The sequence below is a fragment of the Bactrocera latifrons genome, unplaced genomic scaffold (genome assembly GCF_001853355.1).
Source record: "Bactrocera latifrons isolate USDA-ARS-PBARC rearing strain unplaced genomic scaffold, ASM185335v1 scaffold_42, whole genome shotgun sequence".
In the NCBI taxonomy this organism is placed as follows: domain Eukaryota; kingdom Metazoa; phylum Arthropoda; class Insecta; order Diptera; family Tephritidae; genus Bactrocera; species Bactrocera latifrons.
Window position 1 is genome coordinate 1,426,569 of NW_017537068.1, and position 21,033 is coordinate 1,447,601.

Genomic DNA, 21,033 nt, shown 5'->3' on the forward strand with positions numbered 1-21,033 from the left:
TATTTTTTCAACTTTACCTACTCTTCATTCCAGAAGCTTTAAACTGCCACACCGTTCTAACTCTGACTCCCATTTCGCTTGCTCATTTACTGCTTGAACTATTTTAGTTTGAAAAACTGCCAGAAACTTTTTTGTACATTCGACGGAACACAAGAGTGTCCGTCAACTGCTTCCCACCTCTTCGTGGTTATTTTGGTTTCAGGAGTGTTGACTTCTTCTTTTTGTTTCCATTGAGTTTTTTGGCTTAGCGTTTTTGTTTGCTGCCTTTTGGCATCCAAATGAAATTGCAAAATAAATGATTGTTTCTGATTTTATGCATTTTCCAAACTTTCGCAGTTTGTTCAAACAGCTAAAAATTGCTTTATCTACTACAAGTGCAGGCTTAAATATCAGTAGCCGCTTCCATATATAATTTTCCGCAAAGGGTATTCATGCGATAAACAAGAGTTTGGTGTAAAGTTCGCTCGTGCGCATCCCTCTCTCCGCGTCACCATATTTAAACACATTTTGGGTGCGGCACAAACTAAAGCTGCTGGAGTTACGAAAATTAAATAGAACTTGTAATGAGAAAAATTTGGGATGGAACTGAATTGTGAGTAATGAAATAAATTCAAATTTATTTTTCAATTGCATTTGCCGGTGGCTGAGAGCTATTGGAGAAGACAACTTTTAATAGTGCATTGTGTGAATTACGAAGTGTATTGCGGAATTTTGCTGAATCTACGGAACGTAACATATTCTCTGCCGAAGCAGCCGTCCATTCCACTCGGACACGGTTACAGAACACCTCGTATCTAATATCAAATATCGAATGATACCAAGCTCGATAATCAGATACTACGTATTTGACATAGTCTCCTATACTTCTCATACTTAACCGTTTGCTCCCTCTCTCTTCCCTCCCAATAATCAAATCGATGTTTGTCCTCAAAATATATAAAGACTCGAAACACAGGAGATAGCATTTATTGAAAAAATTTGCATTTAAATTGTTTTGTAATGGTGCTCGATTTAATACCCTAAGGGGCTTCGAGCCAATGGAAATTATCTTGACAAATAAACAAATAATATGAGTATAATAAGTAATAAAAAGGAAATATTTGCCCAAAGCAAACACACATTTTAAAATGTTATTTGAAGGTTTGATTTTGCTGTTTTATTTACCAAAGTGCTAAAATAACTTTATATGCGCCTAGATGTCGACAACGAAATTGTTATTATGTTTGCGTGTAAGATAAAGACAATTTCGGCTTTTTTGTGGCAATTTGAGTTTGATAAGTAATGAGTTAGGCACAAAAAATATTATATACGTTTATAGGTTCGGAAACTGGGCAGAAATTTATATTAAGGAGGTTGGTAGGGAGCTTGCGTTTAAGTAATAGAAATGTAAGTGAATTTGGGAAAGAAGTGAAAAGAGTTAGAAAATTTGAAGAAAACGCAAAGAAATTCGCAATTTGTTAAAATTTCTAGCTGTAAAAAATTGTTGATGAATTTAAGCAGGCAACAACTAAGCTTGCAGCAACAATTTTGAGAAATTGCGATGTGGCATCAAGCAACATGTGCAGCGAACACATGGCATGCATTTCATCACAAAGATATTGAGAAACCCATATACTACAGCATGCTAACTTATACATGTATTTTTGTAAGATTTTGTAATATAGACACACACCCACGTACCCACATACAGAGCTTCAAATGGCAGCATTCGCTCAACTTTGCAGTGCACCAACAATTCCAGCGCAAACTTTGCCAAAGAGTTATTTGAAATGAGTAAAGAAAATCGCAAAAAGGAACATGCGTACGTATATAAATTCACGAAATGCAGGAATTGTTGTTGCATCAACAGCCAGCTAGACAAATGTTGAACTTGAATAGCAAATCGCTTTTGCTGTAGCATTTGCTGGTATTCTCAACGCCTTCTCTTACTGAACAAAAACAGCATGTTTGTACTTACAACAACAAGCACAACTATAACTCTAATGCAACTCTAAAGTCTTGAAAATGGATTGCTTCGCTGCAAAAAGATAGATAAATTTCCTCAGTTGGAGCATTATACTTTTTGCTGTTGTTGCATAGCGCATTACAACTATTATTTTTAGTGTTTCGTTAGCAACTGTTGATATTTTTTCGCAACGAAAGCGTAAAAATTATTGCTCGCAATCTATTATTGCGCTTAGATAGAATTGGCAGATAAATAAAATGCTCAGCAATGTAATTTCGTCAGTCGTGGAGGTGAGGAGAGTCGCAAAACGGGTTGTAGTTTTGCAATCAGTTACAATTGTCGCAGAATTTGAAATGCTATTGGGAGGAAGGTGCATTATGTTTGGGTGCAGAAGGATATAGAATATTCAACAGAAATTTGTGCAACGATATTAAGAAGAGTTCTTAAGACAGTTGTCTATATATAAACACAATTATAATGCGTTGGGGGATTAGTATGGAGTTACGTCCGGAGAACATGTAAAAAAATGTTTTTTCAGAGATTTCTCCAGGCCATCATATAATATCTTCAAATACCAAAGGAATTTGGAAAGAAATTTTGAAAAATTAATTATTCCAAATATTGCGCGTAAAACTGTCTATCAAAACTATCCAATAATCAAGTCACTTTTCTATGCCGTGTTGTGAGTGGAACTGTAAATAATACAAATGATAAACCTAAAACAAAAATTAGAAATGAGCATAGCCAACTTTCCTGCAGTTTTATGATTTTATGCCACACAAATTACTAGGTAGTTCTTAACCAATCATAATATATATTAGGAACAGCCACCGAGATCTGTTTATAAAATTAAAATAAGAGAAAGGAAAATTAAAAGTAATTTTTTAAGATATTAGAATTTTTGAACTTGTAACAAATTTTGAGATAAAGAAAACCAAACTCGATGTCCACAAAATCATTAGAAAACAAGTAAAAACGTTAGCTTCGGTGCAACCCTTCACAGGTGCATTTCTGTTGTTTAGTTTTTATGGAAACTATATGCCATAATAATCCGTTCTGAACAATTTTTTTGGAGATTATATAATTACTGGATTAGTAATCCAGATTTCAAATATCAAAAGCATATCTTAAAAACTGAGGGACTAGTTCGTATATATACAGACAGACGGACTTTATAGGGTCTCCGACCCCTCCTTCTGTGTGTTACAAACTTCGTGACAGACTTAATATACCCTGTTCAGGGTATAATAATATATTTATACCAAGAAACCTTGAAATAACACATACTCTTGGCCCGAGATAAGTGCAGCGCCTAGGATCATGGATTTAAATGAAATATTAAAACGAAAATGCAATAAAGCATGTTGAAAATGACTTATGAAATAAAGTTACATACTTGCACAATTATGTTTTTCTATTACAGTACTCTAATTTAAGGGTAATAGTTAATACATTTCTCAATCTAAGTTTTACTTCTGAAGACCTAATACGAAAAATATTAGATATTATTTTAGCATATCTTGGTTTATCACTTTACTCTATCACTTGTATAGGTGAGACATGTGCTCTTTTGTATGAATATACGCCTAAAGGTTGTAGAGTTCACTGATTGGTAGAAGAATGTGATCTATGTTTGTTTTCTGTAGATTATATTGATGTATGCATTGTGTTCTTTACGCCTAGGGTAAGTATAGACAACATTTACTTATACATATGAAAATATATAATTTGAACTAAATTTAGACAGAAACTTTTAAATATTCACAAATAAAAGAAAATCAGCCTAAAATGTCCGAAATAGTGTACGAGAAGTTCATAAAAATCACCTTATTATAATTTCAAAGTTAACATCTTAAGAGTTCTATCTTTGTATTTATAGTTTTTTACGTAAACAAAATAGTACCGGGATTACTTACTTTAAATCTTTACTTAAATTAGTTTGGTAGAACTGTCCTTAATTATGATGCCAAAAATTAGCACGATCTGTCAACCTGTGTGGTTGCTGCACCTCAGCTCACGCGTCGAATTTGTTTTGTTGTCTTCAAGAGGGGGAAGTGAAGAATTCCCAATACTCTCTTGACAGGGTATTTATGTAAGAATATTACAAAAAACTATTTAAAATTACCAGGATTTTTACGCTTGTATTAATATATTTACATATTGTTCTTGTTGTAAGACTTTACTTTTTTTCAAAGCAAAAATTATAGAAATATCAAGAACTATTCAAAATAAATTTATTTCTTTGTACGAACTATTCCACTACAGCAAATATGCACTGAGGTATGGAGCGTATGAGTAACCTGCCGACATGCAATGGAAATTATTTTCACGCATTGTTGTTTACTTATATTATTACAATTTTACAAATTGTGTGTATACCCTTATCACCATTTGCCTGCGTGTATTTTTCATTATTTACGAATTGGACTGAAATTTTCACTTTGGTTTTTTGTTATTACTAGGGAGAGGTGAATACTATATGTATATCTTTCCAAACTTTTTGGGGCTATTAGTATGCATATACTTAAAAGTAACCATAATTTTACTAATTTTTTCACATTTTTTGTGGTTTTTGGTTTCATTTCGTGTGCCGCTAAGACGTGAATTTATTCGATTCTATAAATAAAAATATGTACATATATGTATATATGTATATACATATATATTTATCTATTTTCATATATAAGTAAAAACTCAATTTTGAGCTCAAAAATGTTTGTGTTTCAATATCTAAAATGTTATCAACGGTCACATACGCAGTTTTTCGAAAGCATAACTGACTATGTCATTCATTGATCATGCCCTACGTTATGTTGACTCCACTAAGTGGCATACTAACTTGATTTGCAATGCCTGTATATAAAAAATGCTTATCATGCGCCCGCTAAGGTGTATTCATGCTGCCATTTTCTTAACTATATTTTGTTTATGTATAGACTTACATGTGCCAACAAAACGTCGAATCACTGCATTCACTTGCCGCTAACACGTTTGTAACGGAATTTGCTTGTACTCCGTCTATATTTGCTTTTGTGTCGCCTCATCGTCAACATGCTACACCCGGCAATAGCTCTTTCAGCAGGCGGTTGCTTATCCTTTACTTACTGCCTCTTTGCCATTTTTATGCCACACTCACACACACATGCATATATAAACACATGCATACATACATACAATATAAGCTCGGAAAATTCCCTTCCGTCGCTTTAACCTGTGTATAGGATTTATTTGAACATTTGCTCCCACAGCAGCTTTTTAGCAATTTAAATTTGTTGTTGTTTGTTATCTAGACACATCTTCATTCATACAACTTTTACATAATAAATAACATCACAACAACGCACAAACATATACACATAGTGTAAATAAACAGAGGTTGGAATATTGTCTGGAAAAGTTGCTTTCATATTTGCCTTTTTTACAGCAATTTCCTTTTTACGCACTTCCTCCACACATAGCCAAAAACACCTAGAAGCAAGCATTTACAACAACAAGACATGCATCTGAGTCGTTCGCAAATAAAATGTTGCCTTCGGAGGAGGGTTAAAAGTGCAAACGAACGTAGTCGGGGCTAGCCGAGCAAAGTGTTGTGACAACACTATCAGCAACAACAATGCAAAGCTTTGTATACATAAAAAGTGGGCGGTTTCTTGAATATTAAGACAAAGCGTCGATCGGTTGGGGAACGCCGAAAGTGAAATGGAATTTACAAAATTTGCTGAAAATTGCAGTTCAAATTTTTAAGACTAAACTGGATGTTTGGGAATAATAGAAATGAAAGGAAAAATTCTGAAAAAATAACTACAAATGTTAAATTGTAACAAAGGGGTTTTTAAGAAAGCTCGATCAATATCGGAAAATTTAAAATTTTTAAAAATTATATTTACACATCAATATATATTTACATATAAATCTACTTGCAAATGAGACGCTTGGTGTTTTGCTCCAAGTCCTGAATCGAAGCGGTATTGTTCGCATAGACTTCAAGCTTTACATATCCCCACAGGAAACAGCCTAACGGGCAGATATCATACGATCTCGAAGGAATCGAACGGCCCAAAAAGTGAAATCATCTGTTCACCGAAGTGTTCTCTCAATAAATCCATTGATTGATGCGATGTTTGAGAAGTGACCGTGAAACAAAAAGTTTTTTTTTTAATGCAATGGCAGCTGTCGTTGCTCTTTACATACTCATTGAGCTCGAAATGGGCCTCATCGCTGAACAAAATTTGGCTTGAAAACTTCGAAACTTTTTGGAACGAAGCGAACGGCGTCGAATCGACTTTCCACGATCATCGTTTACACTCTCAGCTAAGGCTATATATATTATCTTCACTGTGTAATCGATGTGGTCTACTCGGTCGAATGTTGTCCAGTAATGAATGTAGGTCTGGGTATATTAAGCTCTTCTATTATGTTGACCATAAATCGAACGAAGCACGCGAAACATATTCTTTACAAAACATAAATTTTTGAAGTAAAGTTGAACAAGCTGAAAACGCTGTTCAGACGTAAGTCTTTCCATAACGAAATGCCAAAAAATACTGCACAAAAATAATATGACAGATTGACACGACTCACGCGTGATCTGTTAAAAAATGCTACTTAAAGAGTATCTCTACTTGGATCATTCGTTATAATATATAGGATATGTAGTTGAGCAAAGCTGTCACATGGTTTAAGGCAGCAGATAATTGATAGTAATTTATGGTTGTTAGGATTATTTGAAAAGTAAAATATCAAAGTATATATTGCAGTATTTGGATTATCGCTTAAAAATGAAGTTGCAATGAATGATGTTTTCATTTTGTCTCATTATATATCGGAACGTATTTAAAATTGTTTAAAATTTCTTAAAAAAAGACTTTAGGAATGTATGATAGATTCTTGTATCTCATGGAAAACTTTATTATACTGCTAAATCAACCCACATTTAACGGTATTCTCACTCTTTTGTGAAATCCACAACATTTTAATCACCGTATACCTCATTTTGATGAAGAAATTTATGTCATATCATGTATGAATGTGTAAGTATATATACCATCGTTTATATAAACAATTTAAAGCCTTGAGGTCGAGTAAAATTATATTGCCGCCACTCATCTCTTAACACAAAACTTTTCTCTGTTATCTATTGTCGGTTTGTCTGTCATTATTTGTTTACTTTTTTAGTATGTTGCGCTCTTATTTTATCGTTCACTTGTTGTGACAGACGCCCATCCGAGAAACCCCCAATCGGTGTAAGTGTGAGTAGAAGTGGTATAAGCGGTTGTAAAGTTATTTTGCAAAGTAATTTTGAAGCAAAACAACGCAATTGCTCATATCTACGGCTACACTTATATATGTATGTATGCACGTGTCTGCATTTAGCACACCCTTTGATATGCGTCACAAAATGCCGCAGTAAAAAGCCACACATCATTCGGCTTGTTGGTTATGGAGTGTCATAAAAACTGTTTGCTGCTATCACGGCAATTGGCTCAGTAGCGGGGAAATAGGGAAAGAGAGCATAAACAATGGAATTGAACGCATGAACGAATGCACGAAGGCGGCGAACTGACATGAAGAAGAAGTAAGTAAGCGCTGAGAAGATAGGCAGTTGACTGACTGCTTGGCAACCTAAAGGAAAACCAGCAGAAAGAGAGTGAATTGGGTAGGTGAAAGAAAGGAGAAAAGGTTGTCGTCATTTTAAAATGTAAACTGATATGAGGAAAATTTCTTCCTTCCGGTAAACGGTCCCATAAATTTACCCGAGAGGCGTATGTGCGTGCCCAAATTATTATATTTGTGTGTGTATGTGTGTGTTCGTATCCTTTATACCACTCTTTATGCGGCGAAATTTTAACCTACAAATGCTCTGTGTATGCACGTCCAACAAGTTGGTTATGGCAAAAGTATGATAATGATTATTTTTTGTGGTCAGACCGCAGAGACTGATCGCATACACCTACAAACATATAAGCAGAAAAGTAAATATGCCTTTTCTTTTGTTAAGAAAACTCTCTCTCAGACTTTTTTTTTGTCCATATCTCTCCATCATGCAGGCGAACAACGCTCCTGGGTGTTGCTCCCGCATTTACATAATAAAAAGAAAAGTTAAAAGATATCCGCATAAAAGCATGCAAAAATGATTGAGCTGGCAGAGCATAGCATCTACATACACCGACGTATACATACATATGTATATAGGAAACGCCTTAAGGCGAGGCGTACGTTGCCACACAAGCCACCTATGCGACGGCATGCATTCAATGCGGAAGGATACCATCAGTTTAAAACATCCATTTACGCACATGCTTACGCATAAAAAGTAAATACTTGCTCCAGGCTTAAGGGTCGTGTGTATGGTAGTCACTAAAGGCCTTTTTTAAATTTTAGCATGACCTTTAACCTTTTTCTGAATTTCTTTACATTCTTCTTTAAGAAACTGTTTGATATAAGGTACGCTTTTAACCTGGGAAGCGTGTAGGCGCCGAACGGAAGCAAAACAGAAGAAACTCCAATTACTTATCCGACCTTTCTGTTTCAATTAATTGAAATTAGTTATAATCAGAAGTGCGGTTGCCATACTTATTCCAATTTTAAGTTTTTAAAACTTAAAAAATACAGTACGGATACAAAGTAAATTAATCAAACTAAATTAAGAAGATATTTTTATGGAGTTGCCACAAATTTTAGAAAACAAATATGTAGACCAATTATCTAATAATCTAGAAAAAACTTCATAAAACATTTTAATTGAAAAAGAAGGTTAACGCAGTTTTTAAGTTACACGTCACAAAACAATTAATCAAAATATGTAACATACTTCTATGGACTTGCCACTAAAGTTTGATAATGTTTATAAAACGAAAAAACTATTATCTTTAGAAAAAACAAGTAAGAAAGGGCTAAGTTCGGGTGTCACCGAACATTTTATACTCTCGCATGATAAAGTGATAATCGAGATTTCATTATCCGTCATTTACATATTTTTTTATTTAGCTGTAAATTAATTAGATTAGAGCAATTTGTGTACTTTGAGTATTGAATTGTATTTTCATTTATTTTAATTGCATTGAAAAGTTATAGTCCGATCACGACAATTTTTCCACAAGGGATACCTCAGCTCAAATACCGTATTTGTGTAAAGTTCTATTCCGCTATCATCATTGGTTCCTAATGTATATATTATACAGAGAAGGCATCAGATGGAGTTCAAAATAGCGTTATATTGGAAGAAGGCGTGGTTGTGAACCGATTTCACCCATATTTCGTACATGTCATCAGGGTGTTAAGAAAATATTACATACCGAATTCGATTGAAATCGGTCGAGTACTTCCTGAGATATGGCTTTTGGTCCATAAGTGGGCGGCGTCACGTCCATTTTCAATTTTTAAAAAAAGCCTGGGTGCAGCTTCCTTCTGCCATTTCTTCYRTRAAATTTAGTGTYTTTGACGTTTTTCGTTAGTCGGTTAACACACTTTTAGTGATTTTCAACATAATGGGAGGTGGGCGTGGTTATTATCCGATTTCTTCCATTTGTGAGCTGTATATAAAGGAAACGACTCTATAGAGTTTGGTTGACATAGCCATAGTAGTAGTAGTAGTATTTCCAAGATATGTACAAAAAACTTAGTAGGGGGCGGGGCCACGCCCACTTTTCCAAAAAATTACGGCCAAATATGCCCCTCCCTAATGAGATCCTTTTTGCCAAATTTCACTTTAATATCTTTATTTATGGCTTAGTTATGACACTTTATAGGTTTTCGGTTTTCGCCATTTTGTGGGCGTGGCAGTGGGCCGATTTTGCCCATCTTCGAACTTAACCTTCTTATGGAGCCAAGAAATACGTGTCCAAGTTTCATCATGATATCTCAATTTTTACTCAAGTTACAGTTTGCACGGACGGACGGACAGACAGACATCCGGATTTCAACTCTACTCGTCACCCTGATCATTTTGGTATATATAACCCTATATCTGACTCTTTTAGTTTTAGGACTTACAAACAACCGTTATGTTGTGAGAGTATAAAAATTAAAGGGATATAACGAGAAAGGTTTCCTCACTTAATAACCTTTTTGTAATTTAAAAACTTATGCCATACAATACGGAGATATTATATAACGTTGCCACTTCATTTTAATAACAAAACAGTAAGGAAGGGCTAATTTTGGGTGCAACTGAACATTTTATGCTCTTGCAACTTGCAAGAATCTAAGCCAGAGGAATACTTTAAGGTGTAAAACCAATCGTATATAGTAAAGTCAGTCGGACGTTCGAAAATTCTGGTATTGGTTATATAGTTTTGTTTTTGACTAGTTGTCGCTATCTAGTTTAGGCCCAAAGCTATACTGTTATGAGTAAAACATGCTCTCTTATTTACATTGATATCATATAACTCACATATTGGCTGATATATGCGGTACAAAGCACACGGAAGTTCAAAAATCTTTATATAATATTAAGTATATGGGGGAGATAGGAAGTATTGGTCCGATTCTATCAATTTTTGACATACGAACATACTATTATAAAAGCAGGATTATCCAATAATTTCAGTTAAATATATCACACATTGACCAGCATTTTCGATCAAAGTCGTACCGGGGTCTAAATATTGGGTACCTAGAGACTTTACCAATTTTTATTGGATTTACACAATTTTTGGTATTAAGGTGGCACACACACTAAAGACAGTATTCATGCAAAGTTTTATTCCGTTTTATTATTTGCTTCTTGATTTGTGTATTGGAAACTGAACGACTGAAGTGGAATTTAAAAATCTCTTATATGGAAAGTAGGCGTGGTTGTTGTCCGATTTCGTCCATTCTCACAATGTGACATAAGAATATAAGAAGTATGCCACGTACCACGATGTCGACTGACTTTAGTGAATTTGAATATACATAAGAGCAGTGGTAAAAGGAAAATGAAATTTAGAGTCAGTTATATATTTTCTTGAAATAACCGAAGTCAGCTGTTTAGAAATATCTAAGATTTATTAACATAAGAAAGTATTCAATTATTCAGGTTATAATTAGTTACAATTAATCTCCATAGCTGACGAAGCTAAATTACTGTTCAGGCCATATTTTTTATGAATTTTCAAACTGCGTTCGCCAAGCTGTCATTATTTTTCAAATATTGTTGAATAATGAACACAAAATCTTCTGTCGTATAGAACATGTTTGTTAAGTTTAAATTGTCAGCTGTTGACCTGTTTCTTGTTTAGGGTTGTCAACACTTTACTACATAAATGGCGACAAATTTAAATCTTGCATTCATTTTGGGTCATAGTGCATTTCATTCCAATTATAATTTATTTATAAAACTTTATATGTATATACAATATTCTTAAAAGTAACATCATACACACAGTAGAAAATAAAAATATATATATGGCAAAAAAAGTATTCCACTAACCTCTGCTATTATTCTTCTCATTGTAGTTGTAAACCGGACCAAATCTTCGAATGACGTTTCGTAATAAACGAAATACGAGTCGAAGAGCTTGACGTAAGCGAACCATAACGCACAAGAATAGAACGCATGTTAGCTAATAACCGATACAAACTAAATAAATCTCAAAGAACGAATTCGAAAATGTCGATGACGAAATCACAAATCCGGTTTAGTGCTGCAGCAGCTCCTTACCAACAGCGAGTACATATGTACATACTCCTTAGTTGCCTGTGCGCACTCGCGATATTAGTGCCGGCCACAAATGCGTTGGCGAATTGCCCCAGCAGCTGTCAGTGTGATGATGACACTTTGGTGGTGAAGTGCGGTGAAGGCGCACTCGATGTGCTGCCAATAACACTGAATCCCTTCATACAACGCTTGGTGATACAAAGCAATAAAATCAAGACCATAGACTCATCGCTGCAATTCTATGCTGAGCTTTTGTTCCTGGACCTCTCCTACAATGACTTGGTCACACTGCCGATGCGCACATTCCAATTTCAACGCAAGCTGCAAGAGCTGCATTTGAATCAAAATAAAATCGGTCAGATCAGCAATATGACATTTGTGGGCTTGGCCGCATTAACGGTGCTCAATTTGCGTGGTAATCTGCTGGCCGAGCTCGAACAGGGAACCTTTGCGAAAATGTCCAAACTGGCGGAATTAAATTTGGGACAAAATCGTATAAATCGTATCGATCCGCACGCGTTTGATGGTTTGATGAATCTACGTACACTCTATCTCGACGATAATACATTGACTACAGTACCGGCGCCTAGCATATTCCAAGCAATGCCCAATTTAGCTGAGCTTTATTTGGGCACCAACTCATTTACGTCTATACAAGCGAAAGCTTTTATAGATCTCAAAGGGTTAACACGCTTGGACTTACGTGGTGCTGGTTTGCATAACATATCCGCCGAAGCATTGAAAGGTTTGGAGGGCTTGCGGTACTTAGATCTGGCTGACAATCGCCTACACGTGGTACCGACAAATGCGCTGAGCCACTTGGAGCGACTAGAGGAACTTTTGTTGGGACAGAATGATTTTGAGGTGATTGCAAGCGGCGCCTTCGGTGGACTGAAACAGTTACGTAAACTGGAAATTACAGGCGCCCAGCGGTTGCGTAGCGTGCAAAATGGCGCTTTTAGTGCCAACACCAATCTGGAACATTTGAATTTATCATCCAACAAGATGTTGCAGGAAGTACAAGAGAACGCTCTGGGAGGACTGCCACACCTGCGTCACGTCATACTCAAAGAAAATGACTTGCACACGATTGCCGAGGGACTCGTGCCATGGACCGACCTACAAACACTCGACCTCTCCGACAATCCGATCGTCTGCGATTGTCAAGTGTTGTGGCTGCGTAATTTGCTCGTATCGAAGAACTCTACCACCGACAGGCTCATCGACGTGATGTGCGTATACCCGGAACCCATGCGTAGAGAACCACTAGCACAACTATCGCCGGCCATGCTAGGCTGTTCACATAGTGACACAAAGCAACAGGCCATGATCATAGTGGTTGTTGTTGTTACAACCGCCATCATAACCGGTTTGTCGTTGCTGATTTATGGCTGTCGGCGACGCATACGCGAAACACTGAAAGGCGGTAGGGGCAATTCGGCATTGGGACGTAAGGAGCGCGAGTACCAGAAGACTTGCTCAGATGAAGAGTACATGACGCGGCAGCAACACCCTTGCAGCCTCAGCATACAACCAACAATGCAGTTCACCAACAGCGTCGGCTACAATATGCAACAGACGCAGCCGTATATGGGCTCCCGGCCAATACCAGTTACCGAACTATAGCTAGAAGCACCACCCCCACCTCCACATCGAGGTTGGGGTACCTCGACAGCGACGGTGAATACCAATAATGCAACAACAACAACAGCGACTGCCACAAATACCCTACAACAATTGCAAGTACCGAATGGTGTGCATGCTAACGGCACGCTGCCCGCCGAACTGCAGTCGCCCTTTGTGCAACTCAGTCAGATACACATGATGACAAACAACAACACTACCAGCAATAGCAATACCGTTAATAAAATGCCTAACGGTAAGCCGCCACCACCACCACCACACGCACATACTCTGTCTTCGTTACCGCGCTACGGCAGCGCACGTCGTGAGCCGAAAATTAACGAACGCGCTGAAAGTTCGCTCTCACATGAGCCACCCTACAGCCAGCATCTTGCCAATCAGAATGGACAACGCACAACCACAGCCGATCGTTATTTACGCCTCACGCAGGACCATTTCAATCACAATCACGGTCCCTACGGCAGTATTGGTAGCAACAAACATCCTAATACGCTGAGTGGCGAGCGTTCGCCGCGTGAGAGCGAGTGTAATTACATACACAATAACTCTCATTACTCGCTGCCCTTGGATCATGCATTGAATGCCGTTACGCCTACACCGACGCCTCCGGCGTTGCCATTACGCAACGGGCAGCTGACGCCGCTTAACAGCAATAATACGGGCATGCAGCGTGTGCCAGCTTATAATAACAACAATTGTAGTAATGGTTATGCTACGATAGGCGGCGGAGGCAATCATTTTAGTGGTGGCGTTGCCATTGGCGTCGGTGGCAACAACAATAATGGTAGTTTAAGACGTTATCACTGATATACGCTTAAGGGCGGTTGGTGTGGCACAAGCCGCAGCGCCTACTATGAGAAATACGAATGCGCCTATGAACATCCAACAACGGCAAATCGAAATAGCTTCGAGATGTGTACATTTGTGAGGCCGTAAGATGACTAAATAGAACCAGCTTAGGGCTAACGGCAAGAAGGGGAAGTAATAGAAAATGTAAGGAATATAACAGGGCAAAGATCTACAAGAAATATAACATAGTTTGAGAAGACCTGGAGTTGGAAATAGTCACTATAAGGATCAAACATATATTTTTAACATAACTTTCGCAAAGTTTACAGAAATAGCAGCGGAAAACAGTTCTGAAGGAACGAACACTGCCGTAGAACAAATAAATCACAAAGTCCACAAAATTTTATGTTGAAGCTACGCAAATTACTGGATTTGATACACTACTTTATAGATGCCATAAATCGTTAGTATTGTAGTAGAAGAAGTATTACAAAAATAAAAACATAGAAACCAAATAAAGTTCGAGACAAGTTTATGAAACATGAGTAAATGATTATACCAATGTGGTGATCTAATTCATCGAAAGTCTCTCGAGAGCTCAAAAAACATCCCAAGTATCTTTCGGCTGATCGCAATTTTAGTGTAACTGGATCAAATCAGGACTGTCCGAAAAATTGAACTTAACAATGTTCTAGGAGAAGATATTGCTGGAAGGTCCAATTTTCAGTTGCCTTAAAGCGTGTTTTTTAAAGGAAGGCCTCCTGGAAATCCATATCCATACTTTATAGGTTCCTTATACGAGCATAATCCGAAATTATACATTTATTAGGGTGCTAAATCTAGATAAGTACTTATATACTTTTTGATCAGTTGCCAATTAGTTATACTTTCTTTCGTCTTTCCCTGCTAACAAGCTAAGGTTATTCAATCTTTTAAAATCTTCACGTTAAGCGATAAAAGGGGATCCGTTTCATAATTCTCAAGTTCTTTTCTATACAACAGCTGGCATTTTTGAATAACTTTAGTTTAGCTACTAAAGCCAGAGATAAAAAAACCAATATAAAGTGGTACGTACATTCAGACGAATATAATAACTTGACCGAATAAATACTTGACCAATAAAACCCGGTCAAGTGCTGCATATGGTCTACAAGACCTAGACCCAGTTTAATATCAACGAGCATAATCTCTTAGCACTTTAACGTCTCTGTAAACTAATTCTAAGGGAGGACAGATACATATAGTATATCGACCAAAATGGTTCTAAAGGTTGCTTATTTCTTACAATTAATCGCTTTTTTTCCAGGCAGGTCTTTCCGAAATGACACTAGTTCGATTCTTTTGTCTGAACGCAATATTTGTTCTCAATTTCATATTTTATAAGAACTATTGAGCGCTCTAATCCTTCTTATTACTTTTGCCGTTCTCACGAGTCAAATAATTATTTATTTAGTAATAACGTCCTATATTTTGATTGGTACATCTTCTAACCGTATACTAGATACACTAGCTAATGATCTATTAGTCAGTGTTGGCATAATAATAACTTGTATAATAATATTTCCATGAGTTCCCATATGTATGTCTTTAAAAATCCACACTGTACACAGAAGACTAAAGCCATTGTTCATAGCGCGTTATTGATTGTTGCCATCATCGATATTGATATCGCGTTATTGTATTCACTAGTGATTTCTTCAATCTACAAAGTAGGCAGCAATTTTCGTGATTTGGTTTTCGTATTAAAAACCGTTAACTTATAGGTTTTCCATTAGCAGCTTTAGTTTATTATTGATTGTAAATTTATCGGATATTTTTATTATATATAAATATTAGCTTTAAAACACAATTAAATCGACTTGTCAACATAGTTAGTTAACACAATAATTGGCAAGGCAATGCGTCTCCAATAGAGATTGGTTAGCATATTTATGCATACATACTATAAAATATTGTATATATGTATATGTATGTGCAGTTATATATGATAACGCTGTAAATTTACTTGCAAACTCGGAAAAATACGTGTATTCAGGCAAAAGCATTTTTTTGTAATCTAACGACAAGCATGCATAAACTGTAAACTTTTTTCTTGCAACATGTATTAAATAATTATTATTTAATTGGTTTTTATTTGTAAATAAATACAATTATGATTTTAGTCAAAGCGGTTAATTGAAAAGCACAAACACCAAAATATGCATACAAGTATGGTAGTGTGTGTATATACTAAAAAAATGTTGATGAATCCGTAAAAAATAGAAAACGGTAAAAAATAAAAAAAAAAGTAAATAAAATTAATTGCCATAAAAAATAATTATCGCATAATATGCTACTAAGCTACGGTACGAGACGATAAGGTAATTAAAAAAATAAAAGATCTTAAATAAATAAAATATTTCTCATTTATTGCGCGCAACTGTGGTGCAAATTATATAATTCGCGCATAAACGCATGCACACACACATGCGTATATTTATTGGCGCGTGAAAAAAGACAAACAAATGTATGAATTGCGACAATTGATTTTCAGTGATCTAAATATTAAGTTTAAAATTAATTATTTGTAAATATTAAAAAAATTAATTTTACATATGAATATTGATAATTATATATACATCTATATGTACAGATAAGTTAAAAACTATATAAAAAATCAAATTATATTGAAAATACTACAAAAATAAATGCAAGCAATCATAAATGAAATAAAATGATAATTATTTAAAAAACACAAATAAAACAAATATATATATGTATAATATTAATTAAATGAAATAAAAAAGTATGCAGCTAGCAAAGATATTGAACACATATATTTGTAAATATTCAAAAACAAGCAATAATTGTACGAAATATTACACAAATCAAACTAGAATTTGAGAGAAAATTTAAAGAAAAAAACTGTATATTTGCAATTAATTACGAAACTTAATAAGCAAATATATAACTGTATTATATTGTACACTTCTTAATAATATTGTCTWACACAAAAACAAAAAAAAAAAAACAAAAAAAATTCTTAAAACTATTACGAATTAAATTATTATTGGCCACAACTTATGTGTTAGTCACTACAGTCAGCAATAAAAATATGCAAACACAAAACCATATATCGAAATTATAAATTTTATTTATTTTTAGTTTAGTATTCTACTTAATCTTAATGATTTGCCCCATTTGATGATATGCTGTATGTATGTATTATAACTTTTACGCTGAAATAAAACACACAAACACGTATACTTATTACAAGAACCAATATAATTTTGGTAGTTATTATATTTTTCGATTGATTTTGATTTGCTTTTAGAGAATGGTAAGTTGAGTTAATTAATGAAAAAAGTGCTTTCTAATAGGTAAACATTTTTTCCTGCATTTTGCAATTATAGGCGACTAGAAAAGAACACATGCAATTAATATGACCTTTTTATACTCTTGCCACCAGTTGCTACAGAGTATTATAGTTTTGTTCACCTAACGGTTGTAGGAATCACTTAAAACTAATCGAGATACATATATGCATATATAACATGTATATATATAAATGATCAGGATGACAAGAAAAGTTGAAATCCGGTTGACTGTCTGTCTGTCCGTCCTTCCGTGCACGCTGTAGCTTGAGTAAAATAGATATCTGGATGAAACTTGGTACGTGGTTGGCTTAGTACACAAAAAAAGTTCGTAGATGGCCGTAATCAGACCACTGCCACTCCCACAAACCATTTTCGCCATTAACCGAAAATACATTAAGTGCCACAGCTAAGCATTAAATTAAGATATAAAGTTGAAATTTGTTACAGAGCATCGCGAAGATTTTTTTTAAAGTGGGCGTGGACCCGCCCTCTGACAAGTTTAGTGTACATGTCCCCTAAACCACTTGAGCTACTATAAGCAAATTTGGTGAGTACAAATCTTATAAGAACTTCTACCGACATTGTGAAATGGATGAAATCGGAGGATGAGACCGCTCACTCAACATATAAAGCAGTACTGTTAAAAACTATTAAAAGCGGGATAAATTAATAACTATATCTATATCTAACTAATCACTTCATTGGTTCAGTTTCCAGTACACAAATCCAGAAGCAATTAATATAACGGGATAAAACTTTGCACTTACATTAATGTGTGTCACCTTATGACCAAAAATTGTTTAAATCCAATAAAAACTGTTCAAGCGATTAGGCATAGTGTGGACCAAATGCTCATAGTTGACTTTTGATCGAAAATGTCGGTTAAATTAAGGTATAATCCTTCTCTTATAATGGTATGTCTGTATGTCAAAAATGGGTTGAATCGGACCAATGCTTCCCGTAATTCCCATATACTTTATATACAAATTTTCGAACCTCGGCGTGACTTGGTACCAATATGTGAGTTATCCCAACGAAAATAAAAGAGTGTGTTTTATTCATAACAGTTCACCTTTGTGCCTTAAACATATAAATTTGATCGAAAGCTTTGCCTAGCCCCTAAATAACTAATATCGGTATTGTAGAACAACCGGCTGAATTTACTCTATATGATTGGTTTTACACCTTAAAGTACAGTATTTCCCTAGCTTTGATTCTTGCAAGTTGCAAGAGTATAAAATGGCCGGTAGCACCCCAACTGTTCTATAAATGCACCTTATCTGTTCTAAAATGCATTCCATTTTTCACCACATATGACCTTTTTAACAAGAATAACTACAAAACTTTGTTTTCGCAGATTTTTATAATGTTCATTCTGGTTCATTTACCAATTTCAACGTTTCATTTATTTTTAGTCATTAAGGCAATTCAATAATTAAACGCTCATAAATCCGCTTTATCCCATAATCAGAGGCGCCGCCAGAAAAACTAGGCCCAGCGGTAAAAAGATCGCGTTTATATTTGGCATCCTAATTAAGGACAGTCTTAACAACTTAGCAAAATATATTTTTTTGAATGATCATTTACCCGGGAACTTAATTACAATTTTCTGGTGCTTTTTTGTCACAATTTACATAAACGGAATGAGTTAAAAGGAATAATTAAAAAGCGGTTTGGAAGCTTTGCATATTTAGCCATTAATGGGAACGTGTACGAATACTTTTGTTTAATTTTTTTTACAAGATGCTCGTACTTTTGCGATGATCTGTTCCAAGTTTTACGTTTTAGTATGGAACTTAGTTATAGCACTTTATAGTTTTTAGCTTTATGGCAATTTGTAGGCTTAACAACGGTCCGATTATGCATGTCTGCAACACCATTCTTCCAATTTAACGAAAGAACACGTGTGAATTAACAGCTTGTATAGACAAACTAATGGACGAACAGAAATACGAAACGGATTTCAAGTCCTCCCATTATATTGAAGATATATGTATTTAACCCTTCATCTATTTATGCTAGTTTTAAGTGACACAAGCAACCATTAAATGAACAAAACTATTATACACTGTTAAAACATTTGGGGAGAATGTAAAGATCAAATCAACCTTAGATGGGTGCGAAATATAGTGGTAATCGCTGAAGCTAAATTGAGTGCATTTGCTTAATTGCTTGCAATAGTGATCGAGTTGGAGTTCATTCTCGTTTAGAATCTGACATCACCGCCTTCAAGGCCAGAAATATTTACAAAAATTCAAATTTTTAGTGAAATTTGTTAGTAAAAAAAAGTATTCACTATAATTTGTCTAAAATGTTACATTCAAATAATGTAAAGATATCTTTAGAAAGAGTTGAAAGAGAAATTATTTCAAATTCTTTAATCAGCTCCCAGGAATCTTTCGCTGCGAACTTGGAGTGTCATTGCATTTAACATTGAATACAATTCATACTATAGTTTTTGTTTTATTACATAGAGTCTCCATTTTATCCATGAACCTTAGAGCTCAATTTACAACTTAATTATCTCAGGTAATTAACAGCAGTTAACGAAAAATTTGCAAAACCTAAACGTTTCTTTAATTTGTATGAATAACAAATTTAGATACCCATTTAATAACGTAAATAGTTGCCTCAGCTAAATGACTGTTGTGAATTTAAAATAGAGAAAATTTAGAGAGATTTCTCATTTCCGTGAAATGATTGCCTCTGCAACAAATATTTATGAGTGCAAGCGATCTCAAAAGGTTCTGCTCCAACGTCTGCTACCAAAAGTAAATTAATTAATTTTGAGCTGCTTACTGAAGACCTCATATGGGATAAAAATAAATTGAAAAGCTTACAGAGCTCGCATTTTTGTATGTATGCCATGTTTATCTCCAGCAGATCCAAATATTTATATATATATTTATGTTTTTTCTTCTTATTTATGAATTCAATGTCTAGTATTAATATAATAAAATTCTTAGAGATTGTTTAGCTCTGCACACAATAACCTGACTTCATCGCACAAGTTGCAAACATTTGTATGTATAACTATCTTTATATTAGGTTGTCAAAAAAGGTTTGCGGTATTTTTTATTTTTATTTTTATTTTTTATTTTATAACGGTTTGATGACTCATGCCCAGCTCTTGATCGATTACCAACCTATTATATTGTTATTATATTTTTAGTATAATTAAGTGTTAATGCTGTGCTTTCTGAGAATCACTAAAACATTTTAAATATCATAAATCATTAAAATGGCAGTCCATGCACACATAAATATAATATTTTCCAGCATTTACATTTTTGGATAATGAAAAAGGCTTCGGGGAAAACAAAAATATTCGCAAAATTTTCCACCAAGTTAATTAAAACAATTTCTCGACGCAGATAATCATGTTCAATGCATGAAATGGCAATTTTTATTCGAGAGCAAATAAATTATTAATATGAAAATTAGTGCTCACACATACATACCGATAGAAAAGCATTGGTGCAAGTTTGCAAAATTATTAAGTGGTCTAATATTATGCCAGAATTTTGAAATCACAATAAAAGTGCGAATATTATTTTCGATAAAACCTCAAAATTTTACTAAAAATCATTATTCGCATACCATTATTTATAGCTTGCATATATGGACTTATGTATTTTTATGCATTTCTATTTCATCAG

At 34.8% G+C, this 21,033-nt stretch overlaps 2 protein-coding genes across 13 annotated transcripts in view; both read left to right on the top strand.

Annotated features, from left to right (window-relative positions):
• Positions 1-13,228, top strand: part of LOC108972734 (insulin-like growth factor-binding protein complex acid labile subunit) — a 168,807-nt gene extending 155,579 nt beyond the window's left edge. For all 12 annotated transcript variants that reach the window (XM_018939478.1, XM_018939481.1, XM_018939477.1 and 9 more), the window contains one exon: positions 11,384-13,228. In XM_018939478.1, coding sequence (XP_018795023.1) covers positions 11,484-13,211 — 1,728 coding nt within the window. In that variant the 5' untranslated portion in view covers positions 11,384-11,483 and the 3' untranslated portion in view covers positions 13,212-13,228. The remainder of the gene's footprint in view (positions 1-11,383) is intronic.
• Positions 13,229-13,390: 162 nt separating this feature from the next.
• LOC108972736 (AP-1 complex subunit gamma-like) lies at positions 13,391-15,756 on the top strand. Its single transcript, XM_018939490.1, has one exon. It carries the CDS (start codon positions 13,407-13,409, stop codon positions 14,034-14,036), a length of 630 nt encoding a protein of 209 aa, XP_018795035.1. The 5' UTR covers positions 13,391-13,406; the 3' UTR covers positions 14,037-15,756.
• Positions 15,757-21,033: the final 5,277 nt, after the last annotated feature.